General features: G+C 40.5%; 2 protein-coding genes across 5 annotated transcripts in view; one reads left to right on the forward strand and one right to left on the reverse strand.

The window, feature by feature from the left end:
• Position 1: 1 nt before the first annotated feature.
• Positions 2-1,180, reverse strand: LOC111077792 (coiled-coil domain-containing protein 43). 2 transcript variants are annotated; one of them, XM_022372207.2, is made up of 3 exons: positions 782-1,166; positions 491-712; positions 9-427 (listed from the first exon to the last, which is right to left on the reverse strand). In XM_022372207.2, exons 1-3 carry the CDS (start codon positions 941-943, stop codon positions 185-187), a joined length of 627 nt encoding a protein of 208 aa, XP_022227899.2. In that variant the 5' UTR covers positions 944-1,166; the 3' UTR covers positions 9-184. The 2 variants fall into 2 exon arrangements, with proteins under 2 accessions (XP_022227898.2, XP_022227899.2); XM_022372206.2 differs by having other exon boundaries at positions 2-712; positions 782-1,180.
• A 12,517-nt stretch (positions 1,181-13,697) lies between these two features.
• Positions 13,698-16,104, forward strand: part of LOC111077789 (neurogenic protein mastermind) — a 76,822-nt gene continuing 74,415 nt past the window's right edge. For all 3 annotated transcript variants that reach the window (XM_022372202.2, XM_022372204.2, XM_022372203.2), the window contains exon 1: positions 13,698-14,014. The gene's annotated coding sequence lies outside the window, so the exon portion shown is untranslated. The remainder of the gene's footprint in view (positions 14,015-16,104) is intronic.

Genomic DNA, 16,104 nt, shown 5'->3' on the forward strand with positions numbered 1-16,104 from the left:
TCCAAACTTTGGCGTTTCAATTGCAAACACAAAGTCACAAAAAGTCGGTTAGTGTATATATATATAATGTACAGATATATCAGATATATGTATAGTATCTAGCGGGGGCTACTACACACCACACCCCCACCTCCCTGCTGATGCTGCTGCTACTGCTGATTTCGAGGCTCGGATTGTGGGCGGGCTACCGACGGCGCTCTCCCTTGACGGTCTTGCGCTTCTCCTTCTTCTCCTCGCGCAGCTGCTTCTGCTTCTCGCGATCCTCCTTGTCCTTAAGCTTCTTGGCCGCACTGTCCTGGCGCGCCTGCTCCCGCTTCTCCTTGGCCAAGGCCTGGACATCGGACTTGTTTGTGTTGCGGGCCACAGCGCCGCTGTCATCCTCGCTCTCCGGCTCCGAGTGCTCATCGTCATCCCCAGGAACGGCAGTCTGAAAGGCACAAGCATTTACATGTGGCACGGATTCGTTTCGGATTTGAGTGGGGTGTAAAACCTCTGAATACTGCGCCAGAATCTGCTGCTTGATGCGGCGCTCCTCCTCGGTGTATTCACGCTCTTTGGCGGCGGGTTGCTGCAGCTTCTGTGCGGCCAGCAGCTTGGCCAGCTGGCCGTTCACATCAATGTCCAGGCCCTTCTTGGGCGGCTCGTCGTTACCTGGATGGCTGTGGAGCCATTTCTGCATTATGGTGGCCACCAGCTCATCAATGTTGGCAGACTGTTGTTAGTGCGGGCGAAAGACGGCAATTAGCAGGCTTGGATTCATGGCCAAGGCGGAAGAACTCACTCCGGTTTCACTGAGAATTCCCTCGAGGGCCTCCGCCTTCTCCTCTTCCGACTCCTCGCCATCGAGGATGCCCACAATGTAGGAGCCAAAAACCCCCTCGTCTGTGTTCAGCTGGCGCAGCTGCTCGTTGAGCCAGCCCTGGAACTCCTCGCTGGCGCTCATAGTAGGGTCTCCAGCCGGGCGGATGGATGATTCAGTCTAAATCCAGCGGGTGCCAGACAGCAAAAAATGCAACCGCAAAAGGTAGTAAAACTCAGAAATTGGTCGTGGGTCGTGGAACGTGTGTGACAGCGTGACCGCGCCGATAACAATAAAAAATACCAGCCGGCAGCTGACTGAGCAGAGTGTCAGCGTAGGTCACACTCGGTCGCAGCAATATATATGGCACATTTTGCTATCGAAATATGTTTGAACTGAGTACTAGGCTTTAAGCTTTGATTTTTATGTTTAGTTAACTTAAATTTATTCTACAAATCTCCCTCTGCGGTGTTTAAATAGAGCGCATAACTTCGTTAAATTCTCAATATATTTGCGGTATATTTCTGAGGGTCAGACGGTATTTTTGATCGGTAAGTCCGCGGTCACACTGAACGCGACCTGCGCTTTTTTGTACAGAAACTAAAAATGTTAATTTTTGTGTGTTTATTAAACAATATCCCGTGCATAATTGTCCCCGTTCGGTTTGGTGTTAGTTTCGCGACATTTTGTGCTTGATTCGAGCAGCGTTAAAGTGTGTTTCATCGTTTAATTGTTTCGTTAAACAATTGCAAATGTTTACTACGTTAAACTGTTTCTTACGGTTCGTACGTTATTGTGCGTGAGTGTGTGTGTGTCTCTCTCTCGCGTTTGTCCCCCACCCGCTCCCCAACTCTTGTGTTTCACGTCATGTTTGTCGCGCTGTAATAATTCGCAGCCCCCGCCCCGCACCCCTTCTAAACGACACAAGTCTGCGACACCTGCGTTGACGTCGTTTGCTGTCGTCGCCTTCGTCTTTTGTTTGTTTGTTGCACTGGCAGACGCCGTTATAAACAAAAAAGAAAAAACCACTTCACAGACGCACGCACACACAACCACACACACACAACACACACATGCATACACGCATTGACACTCGAGATTCCAGCAACAAAAACGCGCAGTTGGCAACAAGTGGAATAGACATACAAACATGCATTTGTATGGCGGTGTGTGTGTGTAATCACAAGACGACGTTCGGCAAAAGAGACCCTAAAAACACCTCCCAAAAAATTTAGCAGCGGAGAGCTTCGATTTTGAATGAATTAAAAGGTATGTTTAAGGTTTGTTTAATTGTGATTTCTTTTGGATGAGTGAGGGGGAGGTTGGAGACGGAGCGTATAAGGGAAGTGCCAATTGGCAGGGCATTTGGAATTCTGATTAGTTAAATACTCTCTCTCTCTCTCTCTTTTGTAGAGTACGAAGCTTGGCTCAAGGTGTAATTCATACAAGTGGTGGGAGAAGGAAGCAACATTGTAATTTCTCAGTAATTTCGTTCTGTAATTCGTACATGGAGAGAGAGAGAGAGAACAAAATAGACCACATTGAATCAATGTACCTTGGTTTTACAGTAAGAACATGAGGAACCAGGGAAAGCGTACTCAGAGAGGGGGGCGATCGACAGAAGAGAGTGTTCACTGTACACACATGGAAGAAGAGGAAATCCGTTATTCTGCTCTGCTAAACTTTACTTGGACTGTGGCTGTGGCCTAGGCGAATCTTAACATACTGCGGCTTAACAGAATCACTAGATCTCTTGCTTAAATATTTTCTTAGCACATTCTTGGCCCTTACCCTTACTCCCCGTACAATACTCCCCCGTCTTGGGCGTGCAACTTGAGTTTGGATGACTGTTTTTTAATGGCCCACAACGATGCAGCGGCGACTCTGTTTATGAGCTTGTAAATGGAAGCGTTTTACACTTTCCAATCTCGGTGTGGCACATTCATGTGTGGCAGAGTGTTTGTGCAATTCGCGTATTTGTGCTTGTGGCATAATAAAGGCCATTAAAATTAAGTAATTGACGCAAGCAGCAGACAGACGACACCCTGCAATGGAACGGGGGGTGGGTACATAGGGGATGCGGAAAGGTATGAATATTCTGGGTTTTATTTACACGTTTTTGTAACGGTCAATACACAATACTTATCCCTGAGGGTTCCCCTTCCTCTGCGACGTGTTGCATTCGTCATTAAATTGGGGAAACCATTTAACTTTCAGGAGAGCTCATAAAATTCACACTCTTCATTGCTCCATTCTCTTCACGAGTGGCAGAGAGAGAGACACACAGTGGAGCAGGAGCTGTATGGAAGGGTATGAAATTTAGGATGAAAAATCATTTGAAGGGAATTAAGCAGGGAATAAGTAGCAGGGAATCCACGTATTTTCAGGCCTCTCTTTCCACAATATTTGCAATGGGTTTTCAGTTCTGCAAACCACTGTGCAGCGGGCTCCTCTGGCCTCCTCTGAGTTCTTTCGGTTTTTATGGCTCTCCTTTCAACTACCAGCTTGTGGGGCACGCCCTCGCCCATAAACTTTTGTGTATTTTCCTGACCGCTCTTTATGCGAAGGATTCCGCTGATGGCCTGCCTGCCCCCATCAACCTGATTTCTTGGCTCTAATTGTGTGAAATTTCGAGTGGAAGAAGCTGCAAATTAATTTCCCTGTTGTTGTGCCCCGCACAATCAACTGTAGACAACGTGCAACAAGTCAAAAACAGAGGCAAAATACGCATACGATATAAATTCGCATGTGCGGGGTGGGGATTGGGTATTGCTAACTAGTAGGGGGAGGTGCATTACGTACAATATACGCATCTATTCCACAAATATAGCATTCAACAACAACGGGGGGGATTGGTACAGAGCGGTTGGGGAGGGGTGGGGTGCGCGGCTTGTCAAGGATGCCACGGGGCGCTTATCCTGTAAAGTACTTTCTATTCTTGTAGCTGATGGAATTTTCCGCCCGAGACCGCCCACAGAGAGGAGTGGAGCGTGTGCCACACAGAACGAAATAATGCTGGAGGATTACACGCGGTACGGATCTCAATAAGGACATGCGTGTGGGAGGGGGCGGCTGTCAGTGCCGTTGATTCGCCATTGCGGCGGTGACGGTGACTGCAAAACACACATGCAGGGGCTTTTCGGGGGATTTTACAAATGCGAAGAGTTTATTTATTTTAGGAGGAAATTTAAGATTTCAGCAGAGATCAAAATCAAACTATTTAAATGCTTTGAAAGCCGAATGGGGGATAGAAAAGAGTTCACCTTTGTAACTACGGAACTATCTGCTGATTTATCGGATTTTAAATAGATCAAATAGTGCCCCTTTACCCCTAATTCACTTATTTCCACGTATGTCTATTGAAGTGAATGACGTTGATTCGCTGAAGAAATGTTCCCCTAAGCGAACGGATACATTGGAACCAAACGATCCTAATTTTCTGCGATCAGACTCTAGATAAACCTTAAAGTGTTTCTCCTTTCTTGCTCCCCATTAAATTCCAACATAAAACATACACTTTCCAACAAGTTTCTCCCACCGAAAGAGAGGAGTTCTCTGCCATTCAAAAAGAGCTGCTAAGCAGGGAGTTACTTAGTAACCCCCCTAGATGCTAGTTAGAGGCCATATACCATGCCATAATAAGTATACAGCGGCACTCTTGGGGTCGCATTCCATCGGGTAATGTGATTGAAAAGGTTTCGTTGGTTTCGCCCGATGCCAGTTGGATGCCAATGCGATGGACTCCATGGGCGGTTGATGGATTCCATTCCATTCCTTCCATCGAGTGTGCTCTCCTTCCCTCTCTGTCTCTCTCTTGGTATCCACTTAGCTATTGCGATATTGTTGTTGCTGTTGCTGTTGCTGTGGGAGCCTGATGCTGCTGACATTTTCATTTTCCCTCGGAACAGTGGCTACAGTTTTCCTGGCTATTTTCCTGCTATATCATTGCCTCATGTCGTTGACAAATTGTTTTTGGGGGAAAAAACGCGGGGAGGAGCAGGCTGCAAACGGGTAGAGCAAAGTACAGTCAGACCCTAAAATGTATGTCAATAGATGTGTGTTAGGAATACCGTTAGTCAGGATGGAGACCCAAGATGGGTTCACGGTGATATATGGGACCGGGAGACCCTGCAGAACGGAAGCCAGGAGTCGTTTCGTCGTCTCTCCTGTTGCGCTCTTCTGCCCCCCATATCACATGCTCTCTCCGTTCGGTCGCAAACAATTTTCAATTAAGCGCACAATCACGATAAATAAATCTCATTGTGTGGAAAAAGCCAGTTTTCATCTACACGATGGCTTTGGCTTATGCTTTAACTCTGGCTTTTCCTCTGCAGATGTATAGCAATTTTCTGCGGTTTTTTCCCCCATTACCATTACCATTACCAGTGCCAGTGCGCCCAGTGGGTTTCGCATGGAACTCCACCCAGGTAGCAACTGCCATTGCCACTGCCACTGCTGCAACAACCATCTTTTGCCGCCACAGCTTCCTCCGAGAGCGCTCCTAACACGCTGATACTTCTCTTCCTAAAATGTGGGCTAATAGGCAGGAGGATAGGGCAGATTATAGTGGATAAAAAATATTATTAGAGAAATCTTAAAATATTTTATTCGACTGCTGGATTCCCATTTTGTTTTCATGTTTTAAACTAGAACCATTTAATTCCCTCCTATGTTCAGCTCCCATAGCTATAAATCTGGAGTTAGGGAATCCCTCATTCGATTTATTTCAAGCCACTTCCTTTTCTTGTTTTTGTTTCATTTCCTTGCCATAAATTCTGTGGTTAAAGAGCTAAAGAAATAGAAAGAGAGAGGTACATATACAGAAAGAAGGAAAGAGAAACACATGCAGAAGGAAGCAAAGGGGGAAATATACAAAAAAAAAGAGCAGGAGATTATTACATAGAAATGTGGATAAAAATAAATAGTTTCCATTTCAATTTTCATGTTAAGTACATGAGGAACATTACATTTCTTTTGCATATTTATTTAGTGTGTGAATTTCATTCTGCGTGTGGTCGAACATTGACAACAAATACAAGAATATACCTATAAAAAGAATATAAAATATATACAACTAAAAAAAGGAATAAAAAGTAAAAGAAGGAAGATTTCAAGAGAGAAACGCCGCTCCGTTGCGGCCGCAAAATGCAAGCAAATTCAATCAAGCGAAATTTAACAAGATTTCCGTGAAGCGGTCCAAGCGGCTCTGTGGCTCTGTGGCTCCTTCCTCCTGCCCTCCCGTCTAATGGATAGAAGCTGTGGTGCTACCCTCTGCCCTCCTTCCGCTCGCCACTCCTTGGGGCAGACAAAAATTAAGCAAAATTTTGATACCCTTCTCCTTCCCCTCCAGCGCTCATCCCTAGATCCTCCCCTCCCAAAACTTGATTTGGAGGAGAACATTTTTTATAAAGTAAATAATAAATCAGCGACCGAGAAGATATATGAAAAAAGATATACATAACACAGGCACACAGACACAAGCACGCAGATACAGATATCTACATCCATGAGATGCTGCCCGAAAAAGAATCTCCTAAAACTTGTGCCTATAGAAGATTTAGTGGCTCTGTCTGTTGTTCTGTTGCGGCGTTGCGGCGTTGCTTAGGTAGCTTTTGAGCTCAAAAAAGGAAGTAAACAGGATTTGAGCTTTACCAGGAATACCCTTTATACTCTAACCAATAGAGAGGGTATTGCCATTTTGCTGAAAGTTTTGTAAACAAAGAGAAGAAAGTTTCGACGAGCATATTGAAACTTTTGGCAATGTGTTACAGGGTGTCTGTCTGTAGCTGGCTGTAAATCAATCGTAAAATGCATCCTTTCACTTATGGGAAATTTGTACAGCGTGCCATTCCTTTGTTCCTTTGCGGAACAGTGGCATTAGACTGATTCAATGGTTCTTTAAGGGTATCCAAATCTTCGGCCCTCCGGAAAAGGTTGGCTTCCTTTTTTTTTGTGTCTTTGTCCGTTGTTATGGTTTTTGTTTTTTGTGTATTTTTTGTGGCATGTCTTTAACCTCTCGGCACGACGGAATTAGGTACAAAATAGTTTGTTATATGGCAGTCCCTCTTGTCCCTCTTGCCCCTCACCCTCCTCCTCCTCCCCGCTTGTTGCTGTTTAGCTTTTGCTTTCGTTTGTATATTTACTCGAGGAAATTCGATATATTTAAATATGTACATTATATTATGGGGACTTTTGTCCCATCGCCCCATGGGTAGGCCCACTCTCTCACTCGCTCGCTCGCTCTCTCACTTAATAAATTCCCCCGAATTTTAATAAATGATAAGACTCGTGTAATTTGAAGACATTGTACATAATTTTTGGACGGTGTTTTTTTTTTTTTTTGTGTGTGAGAACATTTAGAAAAATTGGTTTAAAAAGTATCTACTTGTACGAGTACGAGTATACGGATGGGATAATGTGCTCGTGTGTGTGTGTGTGTGTGTGGGTTTGGGAGAAGTCATTCCCGTCAGTCAGTCACCTGATGCCTTCGGTTCGCAGAATTTTCATGGTTCTGCATTTGACAGTTTTTTGTAGAGTTGAAGGTTCTTTTGTGGGTAAAATTTTTGGTGATTTTTTTTTTTTCATACATAGAAAGACAATGTAAGGCAGGCGCCTTTAGTGTGGAACTTATGATATATTTAAGCTTGGAAAAAAACTGATTAACATCTCTCAAGAGATCTACAAAAATATGATCCATGATTTGCTCTCCTGTTTGAAACTTTAATTATACTTTAAATTTAGTATTCTTATTTCTAACGACTTTAAATACCTTTCTCTAACTCTTACCATTCTGAAGGCATTGAAAAGATTTTAATAAATTCCATAAATATACATAAATAAAAAACAAAACATAATAAAAAAGATGCCAATTATCCATGCGGGTGGTAACAAATTCCATTCCCATTCCACGCTCTACACATTTCGTATCAATTATTCATGAAAATGCACTTTGTGGGCCTGGTTTTATGGGCATTTCCTATTTACCGTTATCGTTTTGTTTTCCATATTCCATTTTTCGCATTTGTTTTTCTTATTATTTGCCTGGTTTCCATCCTGCTCTTCCCCCCCAACTCTCCATCCATCCATCCATATGCTTTTCTGCACAAGTGAGCAATTATTTGTGCAACATAATTAAAATTTTATTAATTCATAAACAAATGCGCAGAGAGCGTGTTGTGTGACGAGGTGGAGTGAGAGAGAGAGGGGCGTAGTGGAAAGGTATGTTCAATGGGAAGGTGTGGCAGATCGTGAGGAAATGCCAAAAGGGGTTACATCTCAGCGTGCCTGCTGCCTTACCTTGTATTTAATACACCTTGTGCAGAAGGACTTGGCTAGGCAGCAGCAACAACAACAACTGCAGCTCTCTGCCTTTCAGCACTTCATCAACGCCAAATTGTTGTTGCTCCTCGGCCGCTGCTGCTGCTGTTGCTGCTGCTGCTCTGCTCTGCTGTGCGTTGCGCTGCTGCATCATTCATAAAAAATTCCATAAATGCAGACACAACAAGTATGAAGGCAAAATTATTGATTGCGACAATGCATATACCCTTTTATTTGGTTTCTTTTGTTTTGTGCGTAATAAAAACTACGATGAGAAATTAAAAGCATGAAAATACTTTGCTTAAAATACGCTTTTAATGATGCAAAATAGATTTTTGTCTTCTCTTATTTTCTTATATCATTTTCTACTTTCTGTTGCATATTGCATTATGCAAACAATATACCCTCACACTTCACGATTACGAGGTATCAGGTACCAAGAGTAGCTTTAGCTCTCTCTCTCTACTCTGTTGCTTTGGCCTTTCGTTTGTGCATCTCCCTCTGGCACCTCTGGCTGTGGCTCTTCACATTGCATTTTCACACATCGCCACCGCCGCATGGCTCTCTCTCTCTCTGTCGCACACTCTCTGAGCCTCCCCTTGCCCTGCCGCTCCACCCCCCCCTTCATCCATCTTGTCACCTTGTCAATTTTACATGTAAAGCACGTGTCGCCGCTTGTGTGTACCTGTGTAACGGTGTTGTTGTAGCTTTGTAGCCTGTTGGCAGTGGAAATTTCTTCCTTAACTCTTCTAATTAAAGAACTCTTCAGAAAATCTCCTTGAGTGTTCCAGCTACCGAAAGAACCTTTCATTTTGAGATGAGTTTTCCCAGAGAAAAGAACTAGCAAAATAAGTTGTGCATAATTTAATCAGAATGAAAAGAGTAGTAGAAGTCGAGTGAATTTTTTTGGTTGGCTATATATGTATGTAGTATGTATTTCACGGTTGCAACACCTGTCGAAAGTGTGGACATCAGCATTAAATAGAATCCAAATAAGACAAAAGAATACGAAATACTATATCAGAAAATGTGTTAAATATAAAGCTCGAACCCCGAGAGAGCAGACACAGAGAAAACCCAGAAAAAGCGAACACGGCAAATACGAACACGAGAAGAAATGCATACACCATACGATATATGAACAATAATAAATATATATATACAACCTACATACATATATGTTTGTATGTATTGTATTTTAGAGCAAACAGCACGAACAATATATTAAGAGAAAAAAAAAGTATAGAAAAAAGCGTAGTAGAAGCAAAGCCAGGTGTGAGGGAGGTGTCTGTGTGTTGAAACTCAAGCAAATAGAAAGAGAGTCAATATTTATGAAATGCCAAATGGAAAGTTCTGTTAGCACAAATTTCAAACGCGTGTCACAAACAATACATGAAATATTCGATAATCGAGAGCGAAAAACATTTAAAAACTAAAGATTAGGGTGTAGAACTGATTAGATAAAAAAAGTTAAAAATTTATCATAAAACTTTTCAAATACTAAAAAATACTTAATATAAAAACTATTACAGATATGTATATATTTTTTTTAATATTTAATAAATAATATTTCTTTATTTAAAGTATTTATAATAATAAATATATAATTCAAGAAAATTGCATATACTGCAAGCGCCGACTGTCGACTGTCGTTTCACTTTGCAAATTATGCACTTGAATTTATTTATTTTTAAACTCCATTCAATGTTTTCCGCAAAACAAATTCAAGGCAAAGGCCCTGGCAAAACAGCAAACAATCAAAAAAAAAAAGAAATATAGAAAAACAATCATTTTTGCTCAAAGTTTGGCCAAACGCTTTTTGCTCTTTTTTTGGGTTCCCCAACTTTGATTTTGAGGGTCTTTCGGAGAGGGGATCGTCTCTGCACAGACAAGACACCGAAATTGATGGCGTCACGTTTCCAACTACTGGTTTTTGATTTTTATTTTTAGAGTTTGCTTTATGGCGGCCGCCTGGGCATGGGCTCTAATACTCTCGTATTTCATGGGCTTCGCTGCGGTCTTTTTGCTTATAATTGTCTATGTTTCTTGGCCATTTATTGGTGGTTTTAGCCACAGGTAAAACCAAAAACTTGCTGCTAGATTTGCGGAAAACTATCAGCTGAGAGGGGTGTGGGGGTAGGACCAATTATCATCACCAAGTATCTGTCATATTTCTGCATATTTAATTGTTTGCAACATTAACAAAAATACACCGAAAACTGATGGTGGAAAAACAGAAAATGGCAGAAAAATAAAGTTTTCAAACTGTCAGCAATTAAAGTGGCACGATGGCTCTTGCCTCTTGCCGTCACTGCCACTTGGTGGTTGGGTTGCCTCTTTGCCACTTGATGTGGCGGCTGGTTGTAGTTTGGCAAGAATGCTTTTTTTTGTTGTTTCAGTGGATGGGCAATTATGTGCATAAAATTATCAACCACATTAGGAGGGCCCCCCCCCCACAATAGCCGAATAGCCAAAAAGCCAACAAAATGTACAATTGTCATGCACAATTAAGGCTTGGAAAAACTCGAAACAAAAAGAATAGAATATCCCAAGTGTTGACAAAGAGTTAACGGCAAAAGATTAGAGGGTTTTCCGGAAAAGAATCTTTGGCTTTTGCCTTGCCAAATTGCTCAAAAGAAAATGAAGGCATATGTATTTATAAGGAACGAAATAGAAGAAAGACGGTGGAATAATGGAGCTTGAAGAAGGGCTAATTGAGAACTCAGGAATGATGTCATTCGCTGGGGAATATTTTAGAATTTTGAGTTCTACTTTGTGTTGTTCTGTGTTGAAAGGCATTTTAAATGTAAGAAAAATAACCCTAGAGAAGCGATTAAAGAATTCCAATCTAATTTCATCATTTCTTAATTTAAAAACAATTTTTTTCTTCTCTTGCAGATATCTTAAATTAAGTTTTAAAGGTAAGTGGAGTGCAATAAGATATTCCATATGCCAAAAGTATGATACAAAATCCCATATTTAATGGCCTGCACTGTACCACTGATGACAGGCCATAACTTTGATTTATCTTTCGAATAGAACTACTTTTGAGAGGAGATTCTGTGACGAGCAACCACTTGAAACCACATTTCGTCAAGTTTTTCGGCTATAAAATGCATTTTATTCTTAAAACAAAACCACAGCACAAATTGCCATAAAAAGTAGCTAAATAGCTGCAAATACAAATACAAAAAAATATATATTATAAAGTAGATATATATACATATATATAATCTGTAGCGTCAGAGGTGGCTACATGTATGCAAGTGTGTGTGTGTGTGTGTGTGTGTGTGTGTGTTTGTGGTGCTCTCTAGTGCTTGGCTATGGCTATGGTGCTGTGCTATTGAAATTGAAGGCGAAGTAGACGACGTTCGTTCCGAGAGAGCTTTTCCATCGTACTTTTTTTTTGCTATTTATTTTTTGTGTTTAATTTTGTTTTTGCGTGTAGTTCGACGGCTACAAGGCAACAAAAGAGAGGAGTGCCTTGTGCTCTCTCTTCGCATCTATTAATCTCTCTCTTCGTGATTTTGTCTCTCTCTCTCTCTCTTAGGTCTTGGGTCGAAACACACAACATGTGTTTCGTCATCACAATTTTGTTTTTGTTGTGTGTTCGTTGTGTTTTGATGTTGTTTTTAATTTTTGTTTAAGGGAGCCATTTTTTAGATATTTTTAGCGATTTGGGATGTGATTAATTTTTCATGTATCATAAATTAAAAAATAAAACACACTTTCCTAATATCTTTGCAATGTTTTCCAACATTCTGAATGTTTTTATTAAATTTGTTTGAAGTATTTCTAGCCCTTATTGATTCTCCTATTGTAGGCTTTTCCTATATTTAGAGATCTAACCACTTTCTGAGAAGTTTTATTTATCAATCGAAATGCAATTTCAAAAGTTTTTCCCATTTCCTGATTGGGGTTTTCAACATTTCCCCCTTTGCCATGGACTTTGTGTGTTTTTGTTTTTCAAGAAGCCGCCATTAAATTTCTGCAAAGACACAACAAAAACACTGTTGTTCTCTCATTTGTGTTGGAGCCCAAGCGAAAATGCCGGCAGTGCCAGCAGTCTCTCTCTCTCTCTTCAAAAGCGACAACCAGCTAGTCATCCCGCTCTGATTGGAGCCCATCAAGGCGCTGGAGTAAAGATATACAATATATGCAACAACAGCGGTAGTAGCAAAGAGCGCCAAAAGTGGCGAAGAGAGAGCTCCACTGTAAAGTACTACGTCACACAGCTGGTCTTAACATGCCTGTACGTCCTCTAATTCAAACTTAACAGAGTTTCCTACTCTGCTTAACAGTTTTTAGTTGTTTTAACATGAGAGCGTTGCTTCGTTTGTACAAGAAGATACAGACTCGGGTCATGTTAAGCGAAACGAAGAGAAACGAAACAAAGCCAAAGCGAAAGAGAGCGTGCTGCTCATTGTTGCGTCGGGTGCTGGGTCGTACTGCTACTGTGGCCCCAAACTTTTTTCAACTTTTGAATCGAGCGGTTGCTGCGTTGCGTTGCCTCGTCCGTCGTCGAACAAAACCCCCAAGTACAATCTTTGGATAACGTATATTTCTTTGGATCTCGATTTCGGTTCGGCGGCAATTGCGGGTATTGTTGAATCAAAGAAATAGATAAATCTACGGTACACAAGCTAAAAGTGCAATACATCCGCAAAATGCAATATTTCTGAAATGTGTTTATAAATCGCTGGGCCGCGGAGAGGACTACTGCTCTCTTCCGTCCGTTTCCCCCCATTGTCGACGTGTCTTGTGCCGTGCGGTGTGGCCCCCGCGTCGCGCTCCCTCGATCTGGCTCCAACATTATTTATCTTTTCTGAATAATAATAACTAAAAATCAACTAAAAGATACAAAAATATCTTGAAAGTGCGTTTCACATAGCAAAGGAAAAAAAAAGTTGGCGCAGCCCACAAAAAAGAAAAGAAAAGCAAAGCAAAGTGCGCGTGTGTGTTTGTGTGCGTGTGTGAGTGCGTGCGTGTTGTTTGCTTTGAGGAGCAGCAGATACTTTTCAAAAGTATCTTTGAAATCTTTGAACTATAAATTCTGAATAATTAAGAAAAACTTCATAAAAATTCATAGATATTTTAGTTTATTCCACAAAATTTAGAGCACAATTTTCTTCGTTTTTGTTGCGGAATTTCTTGTGTGGCGTACGTTCCACCGCCCCAACGTTCCAGTGGCGCTCTCCACTCTCTCTTTGCTTGCCTCTCTTTTGGAGGCGACTCTCTTTTGTCGCGTTCGGGTTTCGTAATCGCCAGTTTCTCTGTCGTTTCTGTTTTCTCCGTTCGTTTGTTCGTTATTTATATTTTGTTTCGTTTCCATGTCGTTCCGCTCAAATGTGAATTTTAATCTATGGAAATATTCGAAATAAATTCAACAAAATATTAATAGTTTTTTACACCCACAGTTTCTCTGATAAAATACTATATAATTTCCCCCCTCAAGATCTTGATCTATATACCATATATGTACCCGATATTTGTGCAAATAAAAAATAAATACAAATATAAAAAAACCATAAATAAAATATATAGCCTTGCAAAAGTCATTGAAAAAATATATTTAAAATAAACCAAAAAAAAAAAAATCGAGAAATAATATATTTATACACACAACGGTTTCACTTTTTGCGAGTTGTATACAACAAAATATATAAAAATTACAGTTGTTAAAAGGCCACCAGTTGCCTGATAGAAAGTGTTGGAAAACGCCTGATAAATAATCCACAACAAAAATAGTGCAAATAAATGTGCAAAAATCAATTCAATCCTGTATAAAATGTCGCCTAAAACTAAGTCAAATTTAAAGGATTAACGCATTTTTTCATAGATTAATAGATCTATGGGATTATTACTCCTTCTTTGGATCTAAATAATTACTCTAAAAAGGTAAAAAAAAAAGAATTGTATTATCTATTAAAAAGCGTGATAATTATGATTTATTTATAAGAAACAAATGAAAAGAAACCTGCTTAGATCAGTTGAACTATTAATCAAAGTAGTGTAAACATTGTCTAATATGATAACAAATGATCTTCAGCTAAGACAACAATTACACAATATAATCCCGATTCCAATCTTCAAGTTATTAGAAATTACTCGTGCAAATGATATACAGAGATCTTGTGTAATTCCTTGATAGATTCAGCAACTGCAATTCTCAACTCAATGTCTGTGCTGTGGCAACATTTTCCCTTAGAATCCAACCATTTCCCAACATTTTGTCATAATCAATTTGCTTTGGCAAGAGGCTTATCATCAGACGACGAATAGTATTCGTATTCGTATTCAATAGAAGTGCAGGCCATCGTCAGAGGCGGTGGGGGGCGGCCCCTATTACATAAGAAAACGTGAGCAGAAGTCGAGAGTCGAGTCGTTCCGTTCGAAGACTCTCAACTCCATCGCCGTCGCCGTCGCCGTTTCGTTCGAGTTTCAGTTAGAATTATTTTGCTAATACAAAAACAAACACGAGAATATGAGAATACGAGAGTATTGTAAACTGTCTCGGGGTCTGTGAGGTACTACGACTGCGTCTACGTCTCCGTTTCAGTTCTTTGGGCGATCCAACGAAAGGTTTCTTTTGCGCGTATCTCACAGATACATTTGTCACACGAGCGTGTCCAGTGTGCTGCTTGCTTTTGTTATTGTTGCGTTTCGTTTCGTTTAGTTTGCTGCTCGTGAGTTTTGCATATGATTCTGAAATGTATTTATTTTGAGAACACTTTTATTTTTATTTAGATTCTCAATGAAATCGCCGCTCAAATATCAGCTATTTTTACAAGAAAAAGAGCACCAACAAATAGAGCTGGAAGTGGAGGTGTTCTCTTGATGATTTTGCGACGTATTTCAGCGTTTGATTTAATTAGTTTATTGTTTGCTAGATTTTTGTTGGTCTTTTTTGGCCAGCTATTAACTCGGCTGTCAGCAATTTTTTTGTGAGTGTGTGTGTGTGTGTTTTTTTCTCGGACAGGTTAAACCAGTTTTTTTACGGTTTAACAAAAAGTAAATTACGAGAAAAATAAAGAACACCTCAAACATTGCCACTTTTTATAGTTTCTGTGTTTGTATTTCTATTCTTTTTGCGGCGCGGCGCCTCTTAACAAGAATTTAAATAGAGAAATGATGGATTTTGGGAGAAGCTAAAGATTAGGAAAACCTCCCACAGTTTTAATGGAATTCTGTACAGTTTTTCCTTTAAATGATATATATTTTCAAATGTTTAATTTCTATTAAAAATCATGTTCGTTATACCCTCTCTTCATAGGGTATAGAAAATAGGAGAGGAAACTAAGAAAATGCTACGCTTAGGCTTATCGCCAAGGCAGCAGCAGCAGCAGCAGAATAAATGCCCCCCACCTAATACACACAAACACCACCAACACACACACACACACACACACAGATACACTCTTAGAGGGCCATAAAGCAACGATTAGATAATGGCATTTTAAATTATGTCTCTACTGTACAGTAGAGTCGCGAAACACACGACACAAAGTGACCAACAATGGGGAATCGGAATGGAAATGGACTTTGTTTTGAAAAAAACACTGTCAAGCAACTGATAAGAGACCCGAGAGAGAGCGACAAGCAAACACTAGCAGACAAGAAACAAGACAGAGAGAGAGAGGGAGACACAGAGAGAGAGGCCACTAAGTAAACTGTAGATTTTTGGGTGGGATAGACGATGGTTTGCTTGTTTCGGGGTCTCTCCATTTATGCAAAGTGTCTACGAAAAACGATTGAAAAGAGAAACTGAAGATATTCCAAATGATTTATTCAACTTTTGTGGATCTGAGTAGCATAAATATGATTTCGAAATGTACTGGGAGTGGATTTAGCTGGGATTTAAAGGACTTATTAACTTACTAATATCATAGTGCTCAGAGTTGAGAGAAGAACAGACATTTAGATTTTTAAGAAATTATAGTCAGAGTAAATCAAATTTAAATCCCATTAAGTTTAAAATTTAAACTCTA

This window comes from Drosophila obscura, unplaced genomic scaffold (assembly GCF_018151105.1).
Source record: "Drosophila obscura isolate BZ-5 IFL unplaced genomic scaffold, ASM1815110v1 contig_179, whole genome shotgun sequence".
NCBI lineage: Eukaryota > Metazoa > Arthropoda > Insecta > Diptera > Drosophilidae > Drosophila > Drosophila obscura.

Bases quoted from the DNA above. Each gene is read 5' to 3' on its own strand.
- LOC111077792 (XM_022372206.2), bottom strand. From the start codon at position 943: ATGAGCGCCAGCGAGGAGTTCCAGGGCTGGCTCAACGAGCAGCTGCGC. The intron at 713-781 runs GTGAGTTCTTCC...CACTAACAACAG, and splicing joins GAATTCTCAGTGAAACCGGA to TCTGCCAACATTGATGAGCT.